Source organism: Aquarana catesbeiana, linkage group LG12, assembly GCF_042186555.1.
Source record: "Aquarana catesbeiana isolate 2022-GZ linkage group LG12, ASM4218655v1, whole genome shotgun sequence".
Classification (NCBI taxonomy): Eukaryota; Metazoa; Chordata; class Amphibia; order Anura; family Ranidae; genus Aquarana; species Aquarana catesbeiana.
The window spans coordinates 22897052-22923191 of record NC_133335.1 but is presented as its reverse complement, the minus strand read 5'-3'; the positions used below and the strand labels follow the sequence as shown (position 1 = coordinate 22923191).

Sequence of the window (26140 nt, the reverse complement as noted above, 5' to 3'; positions counted from 1 at the left end):
CAATATTGAGTTGGCCCACCCTTTGCAGCTAGAACAGCTTCAACTCTTCTAGGAAGGATGTCCACAAGGTTTAGGAGTGTGTCTATCGGAATGTTTGACCATTCTTCCAGAAGCGCATTTGTGAGGTCAGGCACTGATGTTGGACGAGAAGGCCTGACTCGCAGTCTCCACCAAAAACGCATAGGTGTGAACTAGGTCTTCATTCTTCCGGTGAGCTCTGGGACGTCAAGGAGCCTCCCCCTGAAGGTATATCATCAAACCGCCTTGGGCTCACAGTACTTATGGACTGAATGCGGCTTACATCTCATCTGTGACGTCAGCCGACAGCGGGCTTAAGCCCTCTGTCTGCTGAAAATGGGTCACAGGAGTGCAGAACCAACTGCACTCCTGTGATACACAGGAGAACTACAGCCAAACAAGCTTTGGCTGTACTTCTCGTTTAACATGACATAGAAGGAGATAGCTAGGTTGGATTTTTAAGCAAAAAAAAAAAAGGGTAAAAAAAGTAAGCACCACAAACCTCCCGTGTAATGAGCACATCATAACACTTCTGATTGGCAACCAGGGATTCATCGATATTCAGTATTTCACTGTTGCATTTTCCAGAAAGGCAGTAAGAGACTTTAGGTGTAGGAAAAGTGTAAAATTGGAAAAATGTAATCCAGGGGTTGGCAGGATGCTCTGGCTTATGAAGACCCTGCTAGATCAGACACACGCACATCTGTCCCTTCCTATCATCACGGTGGGATCTACCAGCTTGTCTCTGACACACATCCCCACTAGCCTTCAGGGTATGGAGCACACAGAGGCTAATCCCCCCCCCCCCCCCCGAATACTGATCCCCCCCCCACAGTACGATACACTGATCTGGCAGCTGTTATATAATGCCAGCCTAGTGTGAAGGGAGATCAGGGTGATACAGTGCCTGGGGGTGCTGGCAGGGAAGTTGACTGGGCATGTTACCAGCTTTCATACCATTGAATTGCAAAATACTAGAATCGTAAGCAGCGTATACTAGTAAGGCAGAGAATTCAGTAGTAGATCCTCACTTGTTAGGACCCCTCTGAACATCACTACCGGTGTGAAGGTAGAAAATGGGTTAACAATCGGATAAGGGCAATAATGCACCTGTGACAAAAGTCTGTTGCGTCAGAAAAAGTTTAATTCTCGCTTCCTCATAGAAAAGGGAACAGTCCTATCATTATATGTGCTGAACTAAGAACTGGGAAGTGCTATCTTTGCTTGAGCACGTAGCATTAAGAGGATTTGTCTTGTATCTCTTCCCTGAATTCATGACAGATTGGCCCTTGTAGAGTCTGCATAACGTAATTTTCTACTCTTTAATCTACACTGATTAGTCAGTAACTTTATGTTCATCCATCCAATATTGAGTAGGTCCCCTGTTTGCCATCAAAACAGCCTTTTGCTGCCAAAACAGCCCTGACCCATCTAGGCATGGGGTATGTGGCACCAAGCTGCCAGTAGCAGATCCTTTAAGTTTAAAAGAGAAGTATGTTTTTTTTATTTTTATTTTGGATTCATACTTACCTAGGTGATTGCAGCATTAGACCGATGCTGCACCTGTCCCCCGCCGTTTCTGCCCTGAGAACCGAGCCATCGAACACCGCCGATGGCTCGGTTCTCACAGCTCCCCGAGAGGAGAGCTGCTGACTGCCAGTCAGCGTCTCTCCTCTCTGCTTCTCCACGTCGTTGGAACGCTGAGCTGTGGAGGGGCAGGGAGCGGCCATCTCAGCGGCTTGCTGAGACTGCCATCCGTCAAGGCAGCTGAATTGGGAAGTCGGCATGATGCGCTGCCTCGACGGATGGCAGTGACCTCAGCGGAGAGCGGACTTCAGACCGCTCTCCGCTGAAAATGGGTCACAGGAGTACAAAACTAATTGCACTCCTGTGGGCCCTTAGGAGAGGCCCAGCCTAAAAAGCTCAGGCTGGACTTCTCCTTTAAGTTGTAAGGTGGGGCCTCCATGGATCAGACTCGTTTTTCAAGCACATCCTACAGATGCTCGATTGGGTTAGGATCTGGAGAATTTGGAGGACAGGGCAATATCTGTTACTTATTGTTGTGTTCCTCAAACCATTCTTCAACCTTTTTTTGCACTGTGGCAGGGTGCGTTATCCTGCTGAAAGAGGCCACTGCCATCGGGGAGTACTGTTTCCTTAAAGGAGTATACTTGGTCACCAACAATGTTTAGGTAGAAGTTATGTACCATCCATGTGAATGGCAGGACCCAAGGTTCTCCAGAAGAACATTGCCCAAAGCATCACACTGTCTCCGCCCGCTTGCCTTCATCTCATACTGCATCCTGGTGCCCCCTATTCCCCAAGTAAGCGATGCGCATGCAAACTGCCATCCACATGATGTAAAAGAAAAAAACATCATTCATCAGACCAGGCTACCTTCTTCCATTGCTCCGTGGTCCGGTTCTGTTGTTCATGTGCCAATGTAGGCACTGCCTTCTCCCTGTTGATTTGATTTTTCTCTTGTCAGAACCTGGATCTGAACCCAGGACCTTTGTTGTGTCTGGTAGTGACTCTTCCTACTGTGCCACCTGAGATGCTGGACAGTTTACTACCTCATTGCTTAGACAACTGTAGCACCCTGGAGTTTAGGCAGGGTTGCTCCCCAAAATGTACTTGTCAGGAATAGTCATCTTGGCTAATTGTTTGGAATCAATTGATTTCTCCCGAAGTCTGGCCTCGTTGCACTTTTCTCCTCTACCGCTAGGTGGCCGGGTACCTGGTGGTACTAGATACGAGAAGGGCATGCAAGGTTAGATTATGGGTATGTGGGGTGTCTCAGCCAATAGACCGGGGTTTTCTTGAATTCCCTGACCTGCTGTTAGAGCCTATGTATTCGGATGGAGTCAGGTGATCTGTGTTCTGTGCCACCTGGACGGCTGTCTGGGTGGATGTGTGTTATATTGCCGGGGCTGCTAGGCCAGAGTTTGGGCCTATCCCAGGCACATTTGGCTGCTAGGCTCTCTGAGGGCCTATCCAGAAGCAAGAGAGGAGCGCAGGGTTGGGATTGCCGCTTGCAGTCCAACCAAAAGTGACGGTTCTGCCGGCCGAGGAACCTGTCATGGTCAGAGGTAGAGGGAAAGCTGTCACCATTAAGGGACCAACCACCTTATTACCAGGGACCACAGTGAGTAACTGAAGCAAGTACTGGAGCAGTATTCTCACCAACCAGGGACGGTGAAGAATCGAGAAACTTCAGTGGGTATCAAGCCAGTGACCCAACCAGCGGAGGTGAAGCTTGCAGAGCAGCCTTGTGTGTCAAGCCAGGGATGGAGCAGGTCAGTGGGCTAAAGCTTGAGAGGTATCTTAAGTGCCAAGCTAGGGACCCAGCAGAGAAGTGGGGTGACGCTTGAGGAAGATACCACCGTGAAGATTAGAAGAGCTCAAGGGATTCAGTGGCAGTGAATCATCTAGTCTAGTGAGAGACTGGGAGTTAAGTGATCTGAAGAACTACAAGGAGTGATTGTAGTGGAAGTGAAAGAACTGTTACGCTTTGTGTAAGGAACTGTTAAAGACTGTTGCCATAGGAGACAGCATTCCTGCACATGCAGATGTGGCATCTTGCTGGATGCCTTTCCCTGCTTGGCTGTCCTCCTGTTGAAGTCTCAGAGTCTGCCAATTAATCTTGCAATTACCTAAGGGAGTCCTGCCCTAACCCTCTCTCTCCCAAAAAGTTTGTTAAGAGAAATAAAAATCTCTTTTGCATTCAAGAAGTGTCTGGTGCCCAATAACTTTAACTACCTTGCACCCACCATATACAGAAGGATGTCAGCTGTCCCTGGCCCGGGAGGTTCTCATTAGACTGGAGGAGGCCTGGGACCTTGCTACACAACCTTGCTTTATGTCTTACGTCTCATGTACTTTGAAGTCTTTGCTACTCCCATGAACTTCCTGATTAAAGCCATGTCTCTGCACTTCCTGTTTTCCCGATTTTTGAGCTCTTTCCAGTCAATATCTCACTCTTGTCAATCCTGCTGCAGTCTGTATCTCCGCTACCACTCGTTACTAACCTTTGGCCTGTTCCTTGATTACGCTTCTGCTTAATTCCAACCTGCAACCGCGTGTTACTGACCTTTGGCTTCTTTACTGTCTACACTTCTGCTTGATCCCTATCTGCTATATCTGGTACTGGACCCCAGCTTGTTCACATCCTGGTGGAGCGATCCTGAGAACCATGATGTGGTACTAACATGCAGCAAAACCCAACTCCTCCATCAGGAGTTCTGGTTAACACCGTTAGTGCTTAGACTCCGCACCTTGCCTGAGCCCCTGTCATCCGCCAGGGTGACCTGCTGCTGCACTTATCCAGCTGGTAGGTGGGAGCCTCTCTATTGCCATAGCTATTGGTCTCCGAGCATGGCCCCCAGACCGTGATATCTGTCAGCTGCCACCAGTAGGGTGTTGCCAGTACCTGGAAACACATGCTAAAATCCATTTCCCCCCTCCTGAAAATCTGATGCCTACCACTTGTAATACCAAAGATTCATATACAATTGTGCCATAAAGCTGTTTGAGACCTACTCTAGTTGATAATTGCCCCTTAAAGTGATTGTAAAGGTTTGTTCTACTTACCTGCTCTGTGCAAGGGTTTTGCACAGAGCGGCCCCCGATCCTCCTTTTCTGGGGTCCCCTGATGGCGCTTCTGGCCCCTCCTAAGCATTTCCATGGGGGCACCCGTGCGGGCGCTCTCCCGAGTCCTGCTGCTGTGTCCATTGACACAGACAGCAGGACGCGGCCCCACCCCCGGCTCCCGTGTCACTGAGTCCTGCTGCTATCAATCTATCCAATGAGGACCCGAGACAGCAGCTGGAGCTGCTGGGCTTGTGCTCATTGCTGGAACGATCGGGTTCAGGTAAGAAAAAGGGGGGCTCTGGGGAGCAGCTGCAGCACAAAAGGGTTTTCACCCTAATGCATAGAATGCATTAAGGTGAAAAACCATGAGACTTTACAACTCCTGCTCTTCTAGTGCATGGTGTGATGTAAAGAATTTTCAAACTTCATACTGTGTAAGCTACAGGGCCCAAATAAAAGGATTTTTGTTGGGTGGGATCATCATTAAGAGGTTTGTCATTAAGTGGAGATCGGGGTTTGCAAGTGCAGAAAAGCTTGGTGAAGATAAAATATACTTTTACCTAGAAGTAAGGAGTGGCATAACTGGAAGGAGGAGAGGTGTAGAACAAAGGGGAAAGAAACAAAGAGAGATGGAAAGGAGGAGGTGGAGGGAATAAAAGGAAATAAATCTAGAGAGGTGGAGAGGGAGGGCAGTGAAACGCAGCTGCAGGTTTACAATCTAATAGTGACCTGGCGAGAACCAGCATCTCTACCACCCAGGAGATGATGTCCGCTCAGCCAGAGTATCTATCACAAATGCAGATCATCCTTCAATCAGCATCCCAAAGGTCGAATAAAAACCCAGACGTCTCACTCTGTGAGAAACCCATAAAGGCGCACAGCATCTCATCAAAGCAGACCGTCACAAGACACAGAATTCTGACCCAGACAGGCTGCACTCCAAAAATAACCATCACCTCATCACAACACGGGGCTGATCATTGATATGAATAATATCTTGCAAAATACATCAGGTCATCTTCACAGAGCCATCAGAAATCATTCAGACCCGAATCTCCACACTTTCGCTAGATCAGATCATTGGACATGGAGGGACAGTGTAGGTTAAAGAGAGATGGCTGAACTTAGCGTGGGTCATTATTCATTATGCCGCGTACACACGATTGCACATTCCGACAACAAAATCCATTTTTTTTTTTTCCATCTGATGTTGGCTCAAACTTGTCTTGCATACACACGGTCACACAAACGTTGTTGGAAATTCCAAACGTCAAGAACGCGGTGAGGTACAACACGTACCACGAGCCGAGAAAAATGAAGTTCGATAGCCAGTGCGGCTCTTCTGCTTGATTCCGAGCATGCGTGGAATTTTGTGCTTCGGAATTGTGTACACACGATCGGAATTTCCGACAATGGATTTTGTTGTCGGAAAATTTGAGATCCAGATCTCAAATTTTGTTTGTCGGAAATTCCGACGGAAAGTGTCTGATGGAGCCTACACATGGTCGGAATTTCCGACAACAAGCTCCCATCGAACATTTGTTGTCGGAAATTCCGACCGTGTGTATGCGGCTTTAGCGTGTTGTAAAGAAGAACTGTTCTTGTAGCGCATGACAGCCAATACCACGCTGGAGGGATAAAGGGGAAAAAACAGACAGTTTTTCCTTCAGTTTTGTGCATAGAGGCTTAAGAGACAGTTCAATAGGTCGTTGGATTTCGATGAACAGTAACGCCAAAAACAAGAGACTAAACTTTTTTGGATTTTCAGTAAAATCACACAGTGCCTTATCGAAGAGATTGCTGGGAGGAGCTATATAAGAAGCCAAAGCCCGGCCCTGCGGTCTCTTCCTCCTGGGCCGGACGCGAGACAGTCCTCTCCATGCATTGAGAGAGAGGTCGCAGCCTACCACGTGGTGAATCATATTCCAACCCGGATGAGAGGGGCCTAGCACTGCTTGCTGTTCGTCCGACATCTATTCAGCACTACTTCAGTTGCCTGCCATCCTGTGTTCGGAGCTTCACATCGGGAGATCGATACGGCGGACCCGCTGCACAAGTGTTGCTACAGGAGCTGCTGTGCGGAGGGCATTGAATCAGCCTGGTCGTTATTGAGAGGGCAGTCGCCCATCTTTACAAATCCTTTTCTCACAGGTTTACTTTGCACAGACATCTTTACCTTGTGAGTACTTTACTGAATATATCTTGAACACTGTTCATAGACACCTCTAGCTTCTGCTATTTCAAGAAACCTTATTGCTTGCTATTACACCTTATGGGACACAACTAATGAGCTCCTACTGCCGGTGAAGTCCATCAGATCTGCAACAGGGACATTACTGTCATTATTGCTACAAGGGCCCTTATACCATTGCCATTAAGTCTGACCTCTCATTGGGGTTAAAGGTTTATAGGCTGGCCAAGGTTTCTCTAGAAATTTGTCAGTATAATCATTTAACTGTTTTTATCCTATCAGGTGCAAGCAGAACTCCACTGTACTTGTGTATATAATAGACTGTTTTATATGCGACTATCTTGACTTGTGTTATTTGGAGGAATTCCTTTGCTGAGTTGGCGCTGTTGCCTAAAACTCAGCAGATCTATTACCTCCTCTTTGTGACAATATCTTCTTTGAACTGTTCTGGTAAACATTATCAGAACCTAAACGCACAGAGTTGTTTGACTTATTGCTTTAAGGTGGTGCAAGGATGTCTGAACCCAGAGTGTCAGGCGGGTTGGAATGTTCATTAGGTCATGGCAGTGCAGATGAGCAGGTAAATCCAAGCAGTCCCCGAGGGGCCTGTGCTACACATGCACATTGCCCGCTGTTGTATTTCCTTAAAGGCCCTGCAAGCACAAAAAATCCTTCTTAATCTGCCAGAAATGCATCAATCTTTAGGGCCTGGCAGGAACCTTTACACTCATGAAGCATTTCCTCGGATGCGTCGCAGGTGTCTGCCATATCCTAAAGACCTACGATACTCCTGGGCACATGCAAAATCTTGTGGCGAACTTGTACCCTGCAGAAAAACACAAAGGATCCCAGGAGGGAGTTGGGCCTGACATCAGTTTGGCCTAGGCCAGAAAGCAGGAAGCGCTGCAGTGCAGCACAAAAAAAGGTAATAATCCTTTTTGTTTAAAAGCAAACACCCACTAATCAGGATTGGTTTGAATTTGAAGAAACCTATAGAAGCTTAGTAAATTCCTCTAGGGACAAAGTGATACAACTGATATTGTTTTATTGTAGTAATTGTTCACCTACTAGATTGTATAAAATGGGCCTACGCCCTAGTGCTGTTCGCTTTCTGGGATGTGGAGTTTCTGCTGACTTCCTCCAATTGTTTTGGAACTGCCAATATGTTGATCAGGTCATATGACATGATCTCCTCAGTTCTGGAACCTCCCAATATTTAACACCCCATAAATTGCCTGTTAGGTATCCCAGGGCTCTTTTCCTATTTACAAGAACTTAACCCCCCCCCCCCCCCAAAACCCCCTTCCCACACTTCCCACACACACCCTCCAAACCGCATTAAATAGTGGATATGGTCAAATTTCACTAGCAGTGGGAGGATCTTAGAGGCATTAAATACCAGGAGTGCATTATGTACAGCAGGGGTCTCAAACTGGTGGCCCTCCAGCTGTTGTGAAACAACATGCCTCTGCCTGTGGGAGTCATGCTTGTAACTGTCAGCCTTGCAATGCCTCATGGGACTTGTAGTTTTGCAAAAGCTGGAGCGCTGCCAGTTTGAGACCCCTTATGTACAGAGTGCAGAGTTTCGGGGGGGTTACACACAGAGTGTAGAGTTCGGTGGTGTGCTAAATACATAATGCGGAGTCCAGGGGTGCGCTACACACAGAGTGTAGAGTTCAGCCTTCTTCCACAGCTGCGTACCTCTGCATCCTCCATCCACATCTCACTTTCACCCCTCTTCAGCTCTGACCTCTGCATGCAACCCCCCTCCACTGCCGCCATCTTCTCCCCATCTCCTTAAAAGCTCCACCATCTTCCACATGTCTTACTTTTGTTGTTGTATTAGGCTGAAGCACCCAGTTGGCTCTAGTACCTCTCTGCCTCTCTCACTTGCAGGGAGATAATCCAGTGGGAGTGTCAGAATCTGCACTGCACCTTGGCCACCTGCATCTCCCTTGTCCCTATCCTGCAGTGGGAGCCACTCAGGAGATCAGATCTGTGTGAGTCGTTAGTTGACAAGCTGTCACTTATAAACACAGAAGATGGATTTCTGTGTTTACAAGTGATAGTGGTGAGCGGGGAGCAGAGGGTCTGAGCCAGAGGTGGTGGAACTGTATTCCACCAAGTTCCAGCTGACGAAAAGCGCTGAGGTATCCTAGGTGATTTGAGAAGTGAATAAATGAAAGGTGGGGTAAGTGGCGCTACCTAAAGGGTGACAAAATAAATAAAGGGGATAAGAACCCAAAAAATATGCCTACATGCAGGCAGCTATGCCCAGACAATAGCTGGGTATAGCTAAAGGTATGCAGTTAATTGATTGTCAGCTAGAGGTGAAAATAAACCATACTAGGTGAAAGAGGATTTGTCACATTAACCTAGGTACAAAGCCATATCCACTAATACAAGAGAGTAATATGCAATGAGATTGCTAACTGGTATACCAATTGGGAGAGCTCTGTTAGGGGAGGCAGCAACCTTTTAATCCATTGCGTGCATTATCCTAAGCGCAGCTTTTTCCTATTTTCTGCATAGCATCCTAGGTGATTTACCCATTTCTAAACATGCCAAAATGTTTCTACGTATATTCTACTTTTACACCAGAAAGACGATTCTCCTATCGTGGAAAAGGTCCTCTTCCCTATCTATCGTAACCTGGAAGAAACTCGTTAATGACAATCTACCATTATAAAGACTCACTTATGACCTCAGGAAAAAGCCACAGGCCTTTCATAAAATAGGGAGTAGATGGCTTTCAAATCCACATTTTCTCTGGATCCATGATCCTGATCACTTCATGTAGCTCATTTATTCTAGTGGTTTGTTATTGCGACTGGTTTTGTGAGCCCATTATTGGCTTTATTACGCCTACAGTAACCTGCTGTAAAGCGACGTAAGAGACTTGTATGATTGTTATGTTATTATATTCGTATAAGTTTAATTTAAAAAAAAAAACAATAAACAGATCTTTGAAAAAAAAAAAAAGAAAAAACAATCAACGCCCGATTCTGTCAGATGGGGGGGTGGAGGAATGAGAAAAGCTAAAGATGTTTTTATGGATTAAAGTGGTGTTCCGGCCAAAATTATACATTTTAAATAAAAATACCCCTATAATACACAAGCTTAATGTATTCTAGTAAAGTTAGTCTGTAAACTAAGGTCTGTTTTGTTAGTTTATAGCAGTAGTTTGTTATTTTATAAACTTACAGCAGGCCGTGGCCATCTTAAGTGTGGGCATCTGAAGCCAGATTGTATTTCTTCCTGGATCTCATCCTTGCAGATCTCGCACATGCTCAGTGCAGCACAAGCAGTGTAATAGGTTTCAGGTCAGGTTTGCATAGCAACGGCAGTGTCAGAGGAAGTTGCCGCCCCTTCCCAGAAGGCATTGCAAACAGGAAATGATGCGATGGGCCACGGCCAGGGAGGAGGAAGTGAAAAATGAATAAAGCAGATATACAGTAGGTGCTGAGAAAAAAAATGTAAAAATATCCAATTCGTTTACAGTGCACAGTTTAGTGAGGGATGCTGAAGAGTTGTAAAAGTGGGTGGAACTCCACTTTAAGTTCCATTGTAGGCTCTGTTGTGGACTAACAACACAATGAGGGAGATTTACTAAAACTGGAGAGTGCAAAATCTGGTGCAGGTTTGCATAGAAACCAATCAGCTTCCAGGTTTTAGCCCTCGTTCACACTGAATGTGGGTTTGAAATCGTGCGAGTTCAGCTGAATGGTGAGAGATGAGACCCCTGCTTTCTCCCCTTTGAGACAGGGAAAGGGACCGAGGACAGAGATTCTCTCTGCAGCCTCAGCTGCACTGGAGATGAATGGACAGGAGACAGCGGCTCCTCTCCATTCATAAACTGAGATATAAACACAGTTTCTGTGCATTTGGAAAGGAAGGAGCTGGTAAATGACATATATACTGGCTCCTTCCTCCGCTTTCCATCCTGACAGATCTGGGAGGGAGGGGGTAGGGACTTGAGGAGGACCCAGGGAGCCGGGGAGCACAGAGTTGGACCCGGAGGAGGACGGGGACCGGAGGAGGAGAGGGAGGAGGACACCGGAGAGAGGGAGGAGGGACACTGGAGAGAGGGAAGACCCGGGGAGCCGGAGGAACACACAGAGGACAGTCAGGGGTGATCGGTGCAGCAGCGGGGGCAGTTACAAGCACCGATCCCCCCTGTATAGCCTTTCAATAAAGCAGTTGACAGCCGCAGGAGGGAGACAGGGAGAGAAGCGGCTGTCAGATGCTTTATTGAAATGCTATACGGGGGGGATCAGTGCTTGTAACTGCCCCTACCGCCGCACCGATCGCCTGTGAGGCTGCCCAGCCCCCGTGCTACACTGAGGATGCCTGGCCCAATACAAAAGATATCGGATCAAACTTCGGAGCATTTGCACGAGTACCGATACTCGTGTAAATGCTTGGTATCGGCACCAATACCAATATTAGTATCGGTGCAGCCCTAGGAAGGGATGTAATGTATTGTACTTGTACTGTATTTTTGGACGAAAACTGTACTGAATAAATGAAAATCATACAATCTGGTATTGTACGAGAAAAATGTTTGTGTTTGTGCTTTCGGATAATTTTGGACAAAAGCTGTGTACTAACGATCAGATTATCGTACGATCGCTTCAAAAGCAGTACTTTTTGTACAATTTTCTGATCGTGTGTATGGGCCTTTAGAGATAACACAGGAAGTGTGAAGGGAACACAGGAGAATTTTTGACAAGATCAGGAGTTTTTTTTTTTTTTTTTTTTTTTTTTTTTACTGATCAAACAGATATAACAAAATGCTTCCAACCATACATAGTTACATAGTCGGTAAGGCTGAAAAAAGACAATAGTCCATCCAGTTCAACCTGTGAAGGTGTATGTGTATCAGTGTCTATAATGATTACCCATATCCCTGTATGTTGTGTCCTTTTTAGATGTACGTCTAAGAGTCTTTTAAAAGTATCCATACAGTCACCACCAATTGTGGGAGAGAGTTCCACACCCTTATGCCCCGTACACACGGTCGGACATTGATCGGACATTCCGACAACAAAATCCTAGGATGTTGGCTCAAACTTGTCTTGCATACACACGATCACACAAAGTTGTCGGAAAATCTGATCGTTCTGAACGCGGTGACGTAAAACACCTACGTTGGGACTATAAACGGGGCAGTAGCCAATAGCTTTCATCTCTTTATTTATTCTGAGCATGCGTGGCACTTTGTGCGTCGGATTTGTGTACAAACGATCGGAAATTCCGACAACGGATTTTGTTGTCGGAAAATTTTATAGCCTGCTCTCAAACTTTGTGTCGGAAAATCCGATGGAAAATGTGTGATGGAGCCTACACACGGTCGGAATTTCCGACAACAAGGTCCTATCACACATTTTCCGTCGGAAAATCCAACCGTGTGTACGGGGCATTATAGTTCTAACAGTGAAGAACCCCCTACACAGTTTAAGGTTAAACTGCTTCTCCTCCAGTCTCCTTGTGTGAACCTGTGTCCTTATACACTCCCTAGGACTGAATAGTTTAATTTCTATGCTGGGATCCCCATTGAGATATTTGTAGATCGCTGTCATGTCTCCTCTCAAGCGCCTCATCTACAGCGAGAATAAATTTAGTGTTTGTAGCTGTTCCTCGTAATTGAGGTCCTCCAGTCCCCTTATTAGTTTTGTTGCCCTTCTTTGGACTCTCGACATTTAATAGACCAAAAGGGAGCAAATGAAAGACATTTATTGTTAAGGTTTATATACACTTTAAGAATTCAAACCTCTTTTTTTAATTTTAAGGGAACAGCATGGTCAGGATGAGGGGTGGTGATAGAATTTAAATCATTAGCCATTAACATAATTTAGAATAAGAGGGTTTATGCTAATCTATCCTGCCAACTGTTCCAACTTTGCTCTTCTCATCTGACACACTTTCTGAAGTGTGGGATGCTTGGTGTCCCCACTGTATGCTATGGTTCCTTCTGGTTCCTAGGCTATAAGAAGATTGCCAAGACCCTGAAACTGAGCTGCAGCACGGTGGCCAAGACCATACAGCGGTTTAACAGGACAGGTTGCACTCAGAACAGGCCTCGCCATGGTCAACCAAAGAAGTTGAGTGCAGGTGCTCAGGGTCATATCCAGAGGTTGTCTTTTGGAAATAAACGTATGAGTGCTGTCAGCATTGCTGCAGAGGTTGAAGGGGTGGGGGGTCAGCTTGTCAGTGCTCAGACCATATGCCGCACATTGCATCAAATTGGTCTGCATGGCTGTTGTCCAGAAGGAAGCCTCTTCTAAAGATGATGCACAAGAAAGCCCACAAACAGTTTGCTGAAGACAAGCAGACTAAGGACATGAATTACTGGAACCATGTCCTGTGGTCTGATGGGACCAAGATAAACTTATTTGGTTCAGATGGTGTCAAGCGTGTGTGGTGGCGACCAGGTGAGGAGTACAGAGACAAGTGTGTCTTGCCTAATGTCAAGCATGGTGGTGGGAGTGTCATGGTCTGAGGCTGCATTAGTGCTGCTGGCACTGGGGAGCTACAGTTTATTGAGGGAACCATGATTGCCAACATGTACTGTGACATACTAAAGCAGAGCATGATCCCCTCCCTTCGGAGACTGGGCCGCAGGGCAGTATTCCAACATGATAACAACCCAGAACACACCTGCAAGACGACCACTGCCATGCTAAAGAAGCTGAGGGTAAAGGTGATGGACTGGCCAAGCATGTCTCCAGACCTAAACCCTATTGAGCATCTGTGGGGCATCCTCAAATGGAAGGTGGAGGACAGTAAGGTCTCTAACATCCACCAGCTCCGTGATGTCTTCACGGAGGAGGGGAAGAGGACTCCAGTGGCAACCTGTGAAGCTCTGGTGAACTCCATGCCCAAGAGGGTTAAGGCAGTGCTGGAAAATAATGGAGGCCACACAAAATATTGACACTTTGGGCCCAGTTTGGACATTTTTTACTTAGGGGTGTACTCACTTTTGTTGCCAGCTGTTTAGACATTAATGGCTGTGTGTTGAGTTATTTTGAGGTGACAGAAAATTTACACTGTTATACAAGCTGTACGCTCACTACTTTACATTATAGCAAAGTGTCATTTCTTCAGTGTTGTCACATGAAAAGATATAATAAAATATTTACAAAAATGTGAGGGGTGTACTCACCTTTTTGAGATACTGTATGTCTGCTCCTTATATACTGTATGTCAGAGACTCCAGTTGTTAGATCTGCACTTCTGCTCGCAGTTCTGCCAGACTGCCTAGCCAGCACCAGACTAAACTATTGTGTAACTCCTCACAAATGGTATCTTTATAATGTAGCACAGTGGTCTCCAAACTGCGCCCCTTTGCTTACCTTACCCTGTCCCTGGGGCACTATTCCTTCCACAGATACAAGGCATTATTCCTTCCACTGACACCAACAGGGGGACATAATTACTGCCACTAATAATAACATAGGGGCATTATACCTCCCACTTACACCCTGATACCAGTGATGGGGTATTTTCTACTCACTGTTTACTGTCTTTCTATTCACACTGCCAGCCCCCTCAAAGTCTGAAGGACAGTAAATCTGGACCTTAGTTTAGTAAGTTTGGAGACCCCTGATGTAGAGCAAACAAATTATCAGAGTTCCTCCAGAGGTGTGTAGAGAACCTTACTAAGCGATGGAGTATCTTGCTAATGGTTGGAGCATCTCAAGGTCCTCACCAAAAGTTGAAGCATTATATTTGGAGAAGGAGCACCTCATTAAGGTATTTTTCCAAGAATCAGGGAATCTCACAAAGAGACAAAACATTTTGTTAACAGACAGGTCATTTTGTTGACAGATGGAGGATCTTACACCCATAAGTTTGAGCCTCTCGTTTGGAAATGGAAGTTCTCAGTAAGTGATGGATCATTTCATTGAAAGCCAGAGCATCTCACAAAGAAGGAACCGTGTCACTAATAGTCTGGATGATCCAATTTGGTGATGGGGGACCTCACTGAGAAATGGAGAATCTCCCACAGAGTAGAGCATCTCATTATTAACCTGGAGAATCTTTCAAAGACATAGAGCAGCCTTTCTCAACCTTATCAACAAAGAGGAACCCTTGAATAAACTTTCCGGTCTCTGGGAACCCCTGCTAAAAATGACTATATCTACAACTCATGATACATTAGTGTGATGGTCAGTGGGGAGAATGCTCCTTACATTTGTGGACATTGGGAAGAATTTCCCCCTTAGACCTCATGCACACTGGACATTATATTAACATGATAAAAATGCCAGTAGCTTTGCAGTAAGTTTTTCAATGTTTTTGCAATACCGTTTTTTTGCGTTTTTCAGAGTTACAGTTTTTATTAGCATTTTTTTTCCCAATGGATCAAAAACTTTAAAAACCGCTGGTGAGATGCATTTTTGAGCATTTATCTGCGTTTCTAGGCATTTTTTGACATCAGAACCCACCAGTTTTGAGGGGTTTTTTTACAGCCAAAGAACTCCCCAGCCAAAAACAGTTGATAACAGCCTATGTGTGCATGGACACATAGGATAACATGCTGGAGAGTTTATTGACTGTACAAAAAAACATCTGAAGCCAAAAACAGCAGCTGTAAAAGAAAGAAATAACTTGTTTATTATGACAATTTTTTGAAAAATAAAAAGTCTTAATTTTGCTAAGAATTGTGGGAAAAAATTACAACTTTAAAAAACTCACCATGCCTCTTACTAAATACCTTGGACTGTCTACTTTTTAAAAAGGTGCCATTTGGGGGGTATTTTTACTGTTCTGGCATGTTAGGGTCTCAAGAAATGAGATAGGCCGTCAGTACTTCAGGTGTGATCAATTTTCAATGATTGGCACCATAGTTTTTAGACTCTATAACTTTCACAAAGACCAAAAAATATGCACTTATTTGGGTTATTTTTTACCAAATATATGTAAAAGCATAAATTTTGGCCAAAGTTTATGAAGAAAAATTACTAATTTGCTAAATTTTATAACAGAAACATGTTAAGAAGAAAAATGCATTTTTTTTAACAAAATTTATTAAAGTTATTTTCATTTATAGCACAAAAAATAAAAAACCCAGTGGTGATTAAATACCACCAAAAGAAAGCTCTATTTATGTGAAAAAAGGACACAAATTTCATATGGGTACAGTGTTGCATGATTGAGTAATTGTCATTCAAAATGTGAAAGCACTGAACGCTGAAAATTGGTCTGGTTATGAAGGGGGTTTAAATCCCCAGTGGGCAAATGGTTAAGGAAAGGAACCCCTAGCAACCTTTAGAGGAACCCTGTATGAGAAACCCTGAGATAGAGCTTCTCACTAAGAAAGTAAGCATTTCACCGGTAGAGAGAGCATTCATTTGGAGACAAAGGACCTCATTAAGAGATGAAGCATTTTGCCAAGAGACGGAGAATCCCACAGGACATCACACTATGGGGTTGATTTACTAAGACCCCTTTCACACTGGGGCGGTTTGCAGGCGGTATTGCGCTAAAAATACCGCCTGCAAACCGCCCCTAAACAGCCTCCGCTGTTTGTTCAGTGTGAAAGCCCGAGGGCTTTCACACTGAAGCGGTGCGCTGGCAGGACGGTGAAAAAAGTCCTGCAAACCGCTTCTTTGGAGCGGTGAAGGAGCGGTGTATTCACCGCTCCTAAACCGCTCCTGCCCATTGAAATCAATGGGACAGCGCGGCTATACCGCGGCAATACCGTGGCTATAGCCGCGCTGTACGAGTGATTTTAACCCTTTTTCGGCCGCCAGCGGGGGTTAAAACCGCACCGCTAGCGGCCGAATACAGCTGCAAGAACGACGGTACAGCAGCGCTAAAAATAGCGCTGTTGTACCGCCTACGCCCCCACCGCCTCAGTGTGAAAGGGGCCTAAGGGTAAATAGCCTGTGCATTTCAAGAGCACCCACAAGTGTACTGCGAGTGCAATTGTTCTAGATCTGAGGGGAACATGCAAGGAAAATAAAAAAAAACAACTGCATTTTTGCTTGCACGTGATTGGATGATAAAAATCAGCAGAGCTCCCCCTCATTTCAGAGCTTCCCCCCGGAGCACCTGAAGTGCACAGTATATTAGTAAATCTAACAGTATATTTAGTAAATCAACCTCTCTGAAATGGAGCATTTTGCTAAGAAATGGGGAATTTCACAGCAAGCTGGAGCTTCTCCCTAAGAAGCAAAGCATAGTATCCCAAACCTTTGATCGAGCACTTCACTAAAAGTCATAGGATCTCATTTGGAAACGAAGCACTTTGTCAAGAGAAGGGGCATTTTACTAAAAGGCAGACATAAGCGTTCTCGCTTAAAATGGCTACAGATACTGTATTAGAGCGTTTTCATCCCATCCATCCATTTGTGGGCTCTTGACAACCTTGCTGAGGGCAAAGTTGATTGACTGGGATGGATTTTTTTTTACCACTTATTATTGCTTCCCCTGAGACACCTGATGCCAGCAACACTCCCCTTCCATCATGACTGTCCCTGACCCCAGTCTTAAAGCATCAGTGCTGTTACATGCCCCTTCAGACCCAGAAGTACTATGTTTTTTCTATGGATGAAAGGAATGGTGTGGGCACAGAGAAAAGGTAGATATTTACAGCACAGGTTCACTTTAAGAACCAGAATTTTGCCAAAAGACAGGCAATGCAACAATCCTAGCCATACACTAGATGGCTTGGTGGCCATTTCATTGTTTGAACCACAACAGTATCCTACTTTCCAGCAACCAAATGATGTAAACTAGGTGGAAACAAGGACAAATATTACATTTTCGCACAAGGGTCCTCTCGGACCTAGGGGCTCATTTATACTAGATTTGGATCCTGCGGGTGCTTGGACCACCTCCCTCTGTTGTCTAGACCTGAACACTGCTGACTCCTGAGGCAGGTGAGAAGCAGGAAGCGTTCTTGTATGGTGTAGGCTAAATATTAAAATACGTGTATAAGTGTATATGTTGGGGTTATTACATGCAGCCTGTATATACAGATAGCTACAAAGACAGGGCCGGTGTTCTGACGAGAAAGGTCCCCCCATCGTATAGTGTCCGCCCTGTACTGCGCAGGCGCAGCGCTTGCGCAGTCCGGAGGACAAAGGAGACGCCGAAAGTCTCCGAACATGAACAGCTGTTCATGAGCTGTACACGGCGCATGCGCAATTAACACTACATTGTGCCACATGCTCCCGATGCTCGTACAACACTGCAAGGGGCGGATGCATACAGAAGATGGCCAGAGCTCATACGATGGTGGTGGATTTGTTAAAGGGGCGGATGCCATCTTCTGTATGCATCCGCCCCTATGCCCGCCCCTTGCAGAGTTGTACGAGCATCAGGAGCGTGTGGCACAATGTAGTGTTAATTGCGCATGTGCCGTGTACAGCTCATGAACAGCTGTTCATGTTTGGAGACTTTCGGCATCTCCTTTGTCCTCCGTACTGAGCATGCGCTGCTCTTTCGCAGTACAGGGCGGACACTATCTGATGGGGGACAGTTCTCGACAGGACACCGGGACAAGGGGTGGGCAAGAGGGGCAGCTGCCCTGGGCACTGTGGTATCATGTGAGGTGGGGGGAACCACAAGGAGATTGGAGGGGAGGGGATTTGTGTTTGGAGGGGGATTTTGGGGGGGCAACAAGGGATAAGAATTGTTATAGGAGAGGACTTTTTGGGGGGGGGGGGTGCTAGGAGTGGTGATTTATGGGGGATTTGTGTTGGGAGGGGGGAAGAGGATTTTGCTAGAAGAGGTGATGTGGTAGAGGGGGTAGGGGAATTGTGCTAGGAGGGGACATTTTTTGGGGGAGGGATTTGTGCTAGTAGGGAGTATTAAGGGGGGTTTCGTGCTAGGAGGACAAATGGGGGGGTGTACTAAGGGGGGAAATTTGAGGGGTAGAGGATTCGTGCTAGGAGGGGTGATTTTTTTTTTTTTTTGGGTGGGGTGCATTTGTGCTGGGGGAGGGATATTTGTTCTCAGAGGGGGAATTTCAGCAGGGGGTGGAACTGTACTGGGGGGAAAGGGGGATTGAAGCTTAGGGGTAAGCATGCAGATTAGTGTACAATTTTTCTTTTTGGGGGGGATTCTTGCTTATTCATCTTGGGGTGGGGTGGGGTTGGGGTGCAGTTTTGCATGTTCGCCTTGGGTTCTAAATTACCTTGTCCCAGCACTGTACAAAGATAATGGTTCTCATGCTGCTGGGTTTGGCCCTGGAACTATGAATCCACCTTCAAATAGGAGGTCAAGCAGCCAGCTCAAGGAACTTCTAAGCAATCTGCCATGGAACCCTACCAAAGGTTCCACAGAACCCTAGTTGAGAATGGTTGATCTATTCCTAAGAAGTAAAGGTCAGTAGTTGCCTGGGGCCCCCAAAATTCTATTTGTACAGGGCCTCTTTGTTGACTTTGTCCACCATTGGATGGAAACCCCCAAGGTGCTGTTCCAGGAGGACATTTTTATGGATTTGGATCTCGCATTTTTATGGTTTGGCCATGTGAAATCAGGAAGTGTTTGAGGTTCCAAGTTAATTAAAAGCACAATTGCCCTGTGTTCAGCACATCAGAGGGTGTGATGGCATGGGAAGCACCCAGCTGGTGGGTGAGAAGAGCCTTTCACTATCAGTGCCCCCCTGGAGAGCAGACAGCTGGGCAGGAGCGAGAGTGACTCAAGAGAGGATTGCAGCGGAGTTCAGTGGGGATCAGCTGAGTGCACACCGAACATCGCACATAGAGGGGCATTGAACCGGTCCGGTGTATGGAGAGGAGCATTGCACGGGTACGGAGGAGACGTCTGTAAGGATTCCCGGAGGATGCGGAGCGGGTGACCCGGAGAGAAGAGCTGGGTGTCCGCCCTCCCCCCCCCCCATCCCTCTGTGCGGTGTGTGCGTGCAGGAGGAGGCGGCGGCGGCTCTGCTGTCTATGTGACCCGGACGCCCGATGTTCACTGACCTTCGCACCCGGATCGGGGAGAGGGAGCCCGCCGGACGAGGGGACTACAGCCCGGAGCGGGGCACCATGGACGGTGGGTGTGAGATGGGGGGCACTGCGTGTCTGGTTGTTGCTGCTACATGGGTGTGATTAGGGGCACTGCATGCTGCTTGTGACTAGAGGATGGGGGTCACTATATGGTACATGTATATTGGGATGACTACAGATTATGGGGTTCACTTAATGCTGTCTGTAGATGATAGGGGGTCACTACACGCTGCTAGTGTATAGATAATCTGATGGGGATCACTGCATGAAACATGTATATGTTGTGGTCACTTGCCTGTCTGCATGATGGAGGTCACTACATGCTGCCAGTCAATGGAGGATGGGGGGTCACTACATGCTGCCTGTCAATATATGATGGGGGGTCACTACATTTTGCCGGTCAATAGATGATGGGGGGTCACTACATGCTGCCTGTCAATATATGATGGGGGGTGTCACTGCATGCTGCCTGTCAATAGATGATGGGGGGGGGGGGGGGTACTACATGCTGCCTGTCAATAGATTGGGGGGGGGGGTCACTACATGCTGCCTGTCAATTGATGAGGGGGGGGGTCACTACATGCTGCCTGTCAATAGATGGTGGGGGGGGGGTCACTACATGCTCCCTGTCAATAGATGATGGGGGGTCACTACATGCTCCCTGTCAATAGATGATATGGGGGGGGGTCACTACATGCTGCCTGTCAATAGATGATGGGGGGGTCACTACATGCTGCCTGTCAATAGATATTGGTGGTCTCTTCATGCCACCTGCCTCTAGATGTTGGGGAGGTCAATAATTTGTCTGTCTATAGATGATAGAGGTCACTACATTTTGTCTGTCTATTGAAGACAAGGGTCACTACAGGATGTCTGCCTATAGATGATAGGGGGTCACTACATGCTTCTTGTGTCTATGTATATAAGATGTGGGCAACTACATGCTATCTGCATTTGAGAGGGTCACTACATGCTACCCTTTTTTTTTTTTTTAAATAAATGATGGAGTTCACTACATGTATATGATTTGGTCACTACTTGCAGCCTGAACATATGATAGGGGGGTCATTACATGCCTCATGCATATGATAGATGGTCACTATATGGTACATGTATATGTGTGGGGGCATTACCTGTTTATGATTTGGGGAACTATATGAAGCATGTGTAATTATAAGGGGCAATCTTTTCAACTACATGTGTATGGTAAGTGCACCACATGCTACGTGTGTGATAGGGGCCCTTTCATAACACATGGTGCATGCATACAATTAGACAGACACGTATGTGATCATAGACTTTGTGTATGTAATAGTATTAGAAGGCATAAAAGTGCAAACTTGATGGGTATTACAAACACATACGTCACATTTAGGTTAAGGTGGAGTGCTCAACACATTTTATTATTATCAAGGCATACTTGGCTATTTTTGATGGCTACATCATAAAATGCATTTTCTATCTGTCTGTGTAGATTAGATACATACTTGTCTTATACATCTATCATATGGTTTTTGTACTTCTTTTATTTGTACATTCCTGTGTTTTTGAGAGAGTCTAGTTGTGGTGACAGGTATATGTGCTTCATAAAACACAGTAGAAGAATTTATGGGGCATCGAGGAGTTTACGTGACAAGAGAGTCCTTTCATGCACAGAGGTCATAGTACCCATGCAGACGACATTGACGATATTCTGTGCCTCACAGAATGGCAATTACTATAGAACATTTGTATAATAATCTGTATATATGTAGGCTTTTTTTTGCCAAGAGTAACAGTTGAGTAACTGCCATCCTTCACGATTCACCTTAAAACAGTCAACAAAGCAAAAAGCTAAAATTTGATTGGTTAATGCAGGTTTCAACACTTTCCACCTTATAAGCCAAGATGTGTTTTTCTGATCTCATGATATGATGTGTTAGCAGTGTTTTATTATCAATATAAATATAAATAAACTCTTATCTCCCCACACTGCATTCCAAACAGCTACTGTGTTTAAGAAACCCTGATACACATATAAAACTGATAGCAAAGTAAAAGATCCTGGAAATAGAATGGACAGTTGCTTCGCTACATTTATGTTTTATCACTGATGATATTTTTTTATTTTCTATCGCTTTATTCACACGAGCAAGGTGTTTTAGTATTTACAATTCTTGCAGTTGTTGCTGTAGGAGGGTTATTTATATTTTAACCATTTCCAGCCCAGGTCTATTCCGGCACTCCTCTCCTACATGTAAAAATCATAAAAATTTTTGTTATATAATGTTTGGAGGTTCTGAGTAATTTTCTATGTTTTTTTTTTTTTTTTTTTTTTTTTTTTTTTAGCAGAGACCTTAGGGAATAAAATGGCTGTCATTGCAGCTTTTTATGTCACATAGTATTTGTGCAGCAATTTTTCAAATGCATTTTTTTAAACTGTTTCATGAATGAATTAAAAAAAAAAAAAAAGCACTAAAGTTAGCTGGATTATTTTTTTATTTTATATATATATATATATATATATATATATATATATATATATATATATTATATAATATATTTGTGAAAGCTGTCAGGCCGCGTAAGTAAATACCGAACATGTAGTGCTTTAAAATTGCGCACACTCATGAAATGGTGCCAAACTTCGGTTTCTAAAAATCTCCATATTGTTGAAGGTAGATAAGAAAATTCGGACAGCCGCACTCCATGAAGATGTCGTTCAAAAAGTATTTATTTATACTTTCATGAGCATATAGCATACAAAACACTATGGCAGAAGGTACAGGCAATCAGCTAACGCCTTTCGCACTTAAGCTAAGTGCTTACTCCATAGACGACGCTTTACATTTTTTTTTTACAGGTTACCTGTTAAGAATTACAGAGGAGGTCTTGGACTAGAATTGTTGCTCTCACTCTAACATGCGCTGCGATACCTCACACAGGCGACCGCACCGTAGAAGCACCGGAGGGCGGCGGGAGGGGACGTCCCCTCCCGCCGCCTGTAAAAACAAGTAACGGCTGAACGGCCGCTATGATTGTTTTACAGTGCAGGGAATCGCCAGCAGAAAAGAAAAGACATCTGAATGATGCCTGTAGCTGCACCCATCATTCAGATATCTCCACTCAAAGTCCTGGACGTCATATGGTGGCTTGGGCGAGAAGTGGTTAAGCGCTGTATTAGGAGTTTGTTAATACCTGTATTGTATGTGTATCGATATAAGTATGTTCGTTCTACAATGATAGTGACCCCATGTATTACGACAAACCAAAGCTGGCGATGCGCTAGTAGAATTTCTAATAAACATTCGTAAAAAAATTCTCACTACCATAGGTGTGCGCAGAGGGTGTGCCTGGGCACACCCCAATTACCCTGTGAGGCCAAGACTCCCCCAAAGCCCCCCAACAGGGCTCCTAAAAAAAATAGTAAAAAATAACAAAGTAAAATAATAAACTATGACACCGTCCACTGCCCTACGGACCCCATCCACTGCCATACGGACGCCGTCCACTGCCCTACGGAAGCCGCGCACTGCCCTACGGAAGCCGCGCACTGCCCTACGGAAGCCACGCACTGCTCTACAGACGCCGCGCACTGCCCAGCTGACGCCGCGCACTGCCCAGCTGACGCCGCGCACTGCCCAGCTGACGCCGCGCACTGCCCAGCTGACATCTTCCACTGCCCTACTGACACCGTCCATTAATACATTTGGGGTGCACACCCTAATGCAATAGGTTGCGCACACCTATGCTCAGTACATTTGATGACCTGATGAATGTTGGAAAATGACTTCAGCATTTTGTTTGCTTTTAACCTCCCTGGCGGTATTCCCGAGTGTGGCTCGGGGTTAAAATTCAGTACCATTAGCGGTAACCCCGAGCCACACTCGGGATCGCATTGCAGGATCCTGGGGCAGCGTTACTTACCTTGTCCCCGGGATCCTGCGATGTCCCCCGCAGTGTCCGAGGGCTCCGTCCTCCTCCGAAGCCTCTCCGTGCCAGGCTCCGTTCCCTGCGAGCGGCGCGACGCACGGGGGCGGAGCCTGGCGGCAAATTCAAAAAAATGTCAAAATCATAACACATACAGTACTGTAATCTTACAGATTACAGTACTGTATGAAATGATTTCACATCCCTTTTGTCCCCAGTGCTCTGGCCCATGCCCTGCATGCAGTTTTATATTATATATACTGTTCTTTCTGCCTGGAAACTGGAGATTGTCCATAGCAACCAAAAAGTGTCCCTTTACGTCAAAAGTGGCTTTAGACCAGCTAGAAAACAGCGATAGTAAATTAGAACACTTGCAGAATTGAGCGATAGTGAATTGTGGGGAAATTTATTTTATTACTATTTTTTTTAATTTTTTTTAATTATTTATTTTTATTTATTATATTATAATTTATGTTTTTGTGTTTCAAACTTTATCATACCCGGGATATCTACTAGACTCTGGTTTGGACAGATTTAAGTGTGTTATTGTTAAGATTTACAGACCTACAATATAAAACGCCAAATTTCCATGCAAAATAATTGTACCGCTTTCAGCACCTAAAATCCGAAAGAATCATACCGCCAGGGAGGTTAACAACTGATTTGGGAAATATTGGATTTTCACAAACGATGACTACATACACTGTTAGAAATTTTTGTTTGAGAAAAAGATTTTGTCAAATCGCCTGTGGTCAAAAGAGGGCGGTGATTTGATCCCGCAAAGTCCTCGTTCAAACACAAGCATATAACAGTGTACACTCATGTGAGGGCTGCGTTTGCCCACACTGGCATGCACAGATGTTGCATGCATCCCCATGCAGTCCTATTCATGTCAATTGGGACATGAAGGCTGCATGGACACAGCCACTGCACCCAGTTTGACATTGGTGCGGGTGCATGGCCCTGAACACAGACTGTGTGAACATGGCCCCCGCACGGGTATATGCTGTAGTACCCCTGTGCGAACCAGGTCTTACAATTAGAAAATTGAACAAGCATTCTTAAAACGAAGCCTTGTCAAGGTCTATGGCTGAACCCTGCACCTGTCCCCACTGAGCACACTAAACTCTAGGAGGGATGTACTGCACCTCAACAGCCCCTTATGTAAGGGGTCATATTCTGTTTGGTCAGTTTAGTTTGAATGATAATATCAATACCTGTGTGGCCACCAAAACACCAACTATCACTGGAACAACCTGACCTAGTCGTGTCACATTGCTGCACAAGAGAAGTTTTATTTATTTATTTATTTCAGGTACTTGTATAGCGCCGTCAATTTACGCAGCTCTTTACATATACATTGTACATTCACATCAGTCCCTACCCTCAAGGGGCTTACAATCTAAGGTCCCTAACTCACATTCATACATACTAGGGACAATTTAGACAGGATCCAATTAACCTACCAGCATGTCTTTGGAGTGTGGGAGGAAACCGGAGTACCCGGAGGAAACCCACGCAGGCACAGGGAGAACATGCAAACTCCAGGCAGGTAGTGTCATGGGTGGGATTTGAACCAGCGACCCTTCTTACTGCTAGGCGAAAGTGCTATCCACTGTACCACTGTCATCTATATTGCAGCTGTCTAATGGTCCCACAAAACAAGACCCGCTTTCTACAGATTTTTTGACCTCACAAACTGACCCTATTCTTATATTGCAGTCAACTACAATTCGGAAAAAAATCTCTATCCACTTAAAGCAGAGTCGTCCGTCCCTCCTCCCTGAATTAAAGGTCAGCAGCTACACATACTGCTAACTTTTAATATGAGACACTTACCTGTCCTGAAATCTAGCGACACCCCAGCCAATGTCTCTATCGGCTGTCGGGTGCTGCCGCCGCCATTGCTAGTAAGGGAACCTGGCATTGAAGCCTTGCGACTTCACAGCTGAGTCCCTACTGTGCATGCGCAAAGCGTGCTGCACTCTCTTACTGGCCCGGCAGCAGGAAAAGGAGAAGTGGGGCCAGACTTGCGACGTACCTTGCCGTGGAGAGGTCTGATGGAAGTGTCAAAAACCTCCCTCCCCAAAAGGTGCCAAATGTGGCAGGGAGGGGGATTCAGATAAGCGGAAGTTCCAGTAGTGGCAGGTGGAAATTTTTTTGGGAGGGCAGCAAACAGTCTTTCCTGACATTTTCTTAGTCGCATTCTGCAGCAAAGCCATGGTCCACAGAGAGCTTCCACGGCATCAGAGGGATCTCATTGTTAAAAGGTATTAGTCAGGAGAAGGGTACAAAAGAATTTCCAAGGCATTAGATATACCATGGAACACAATGAAGACAGTCATCATCAAGTGGAGAAAATATGGCACAATATTGACATCACCAACAACTGGACGTCCCACCAAAATTGATGAAAAGACGAGAAGAACACCGGTCAGGGAGGCAGCCAAGAGGCCTACATAAACAT

General features: G+C 45.5%; 1 protein-coding gene and 1 long non-coding RNA gene across 5 annotated transcripts in view; both read left to right on the top strand.

Annotated features, from left to right (window-relative positions):
* LOC141114002 (uncharacterized) overlaps positions 1 to 15796 on the top strand; it is a 122173-nt gene extending 106377 nt beyond the window's left edge. For all 3 annotated transcript variants that reach the window (XR_012236851.1, XR_012236849.1, XR_012236850.1), the window contains one exon: positions 14630 to 15796. This is a non-coding gene — a long non-coding RNA (uncharacterized lncRNA). The remainder of the gene's footprint in view (positions 1 to 14629) is intronic.
* Positions 15797 to 19010: 3214 nt separating this feature from the next.
* SAMD10 (sterile alpha motif domain containing 10) overlaps positions 19011 to 26140 on the top strand; it is a 66981-nt gene continuing 59851 nt past the window's right edge. The window contains exon 1 of one of the 2 annotated variants that reach the window (XM_073607418.1): positions 19011 to 19810. In XM_073607418.1, the coding sequence (XP_073463519.1) occupies positions 19726 to 19810 (85 nt within the window). In that variant the 5' untranslated portion in view covers positions 19011 to 19725. The remainder of the gene's footprint in view (positions 19811 to 26140) is intronic. The other variant, XM_073607419.1, reaches the window with a different exon arrangement.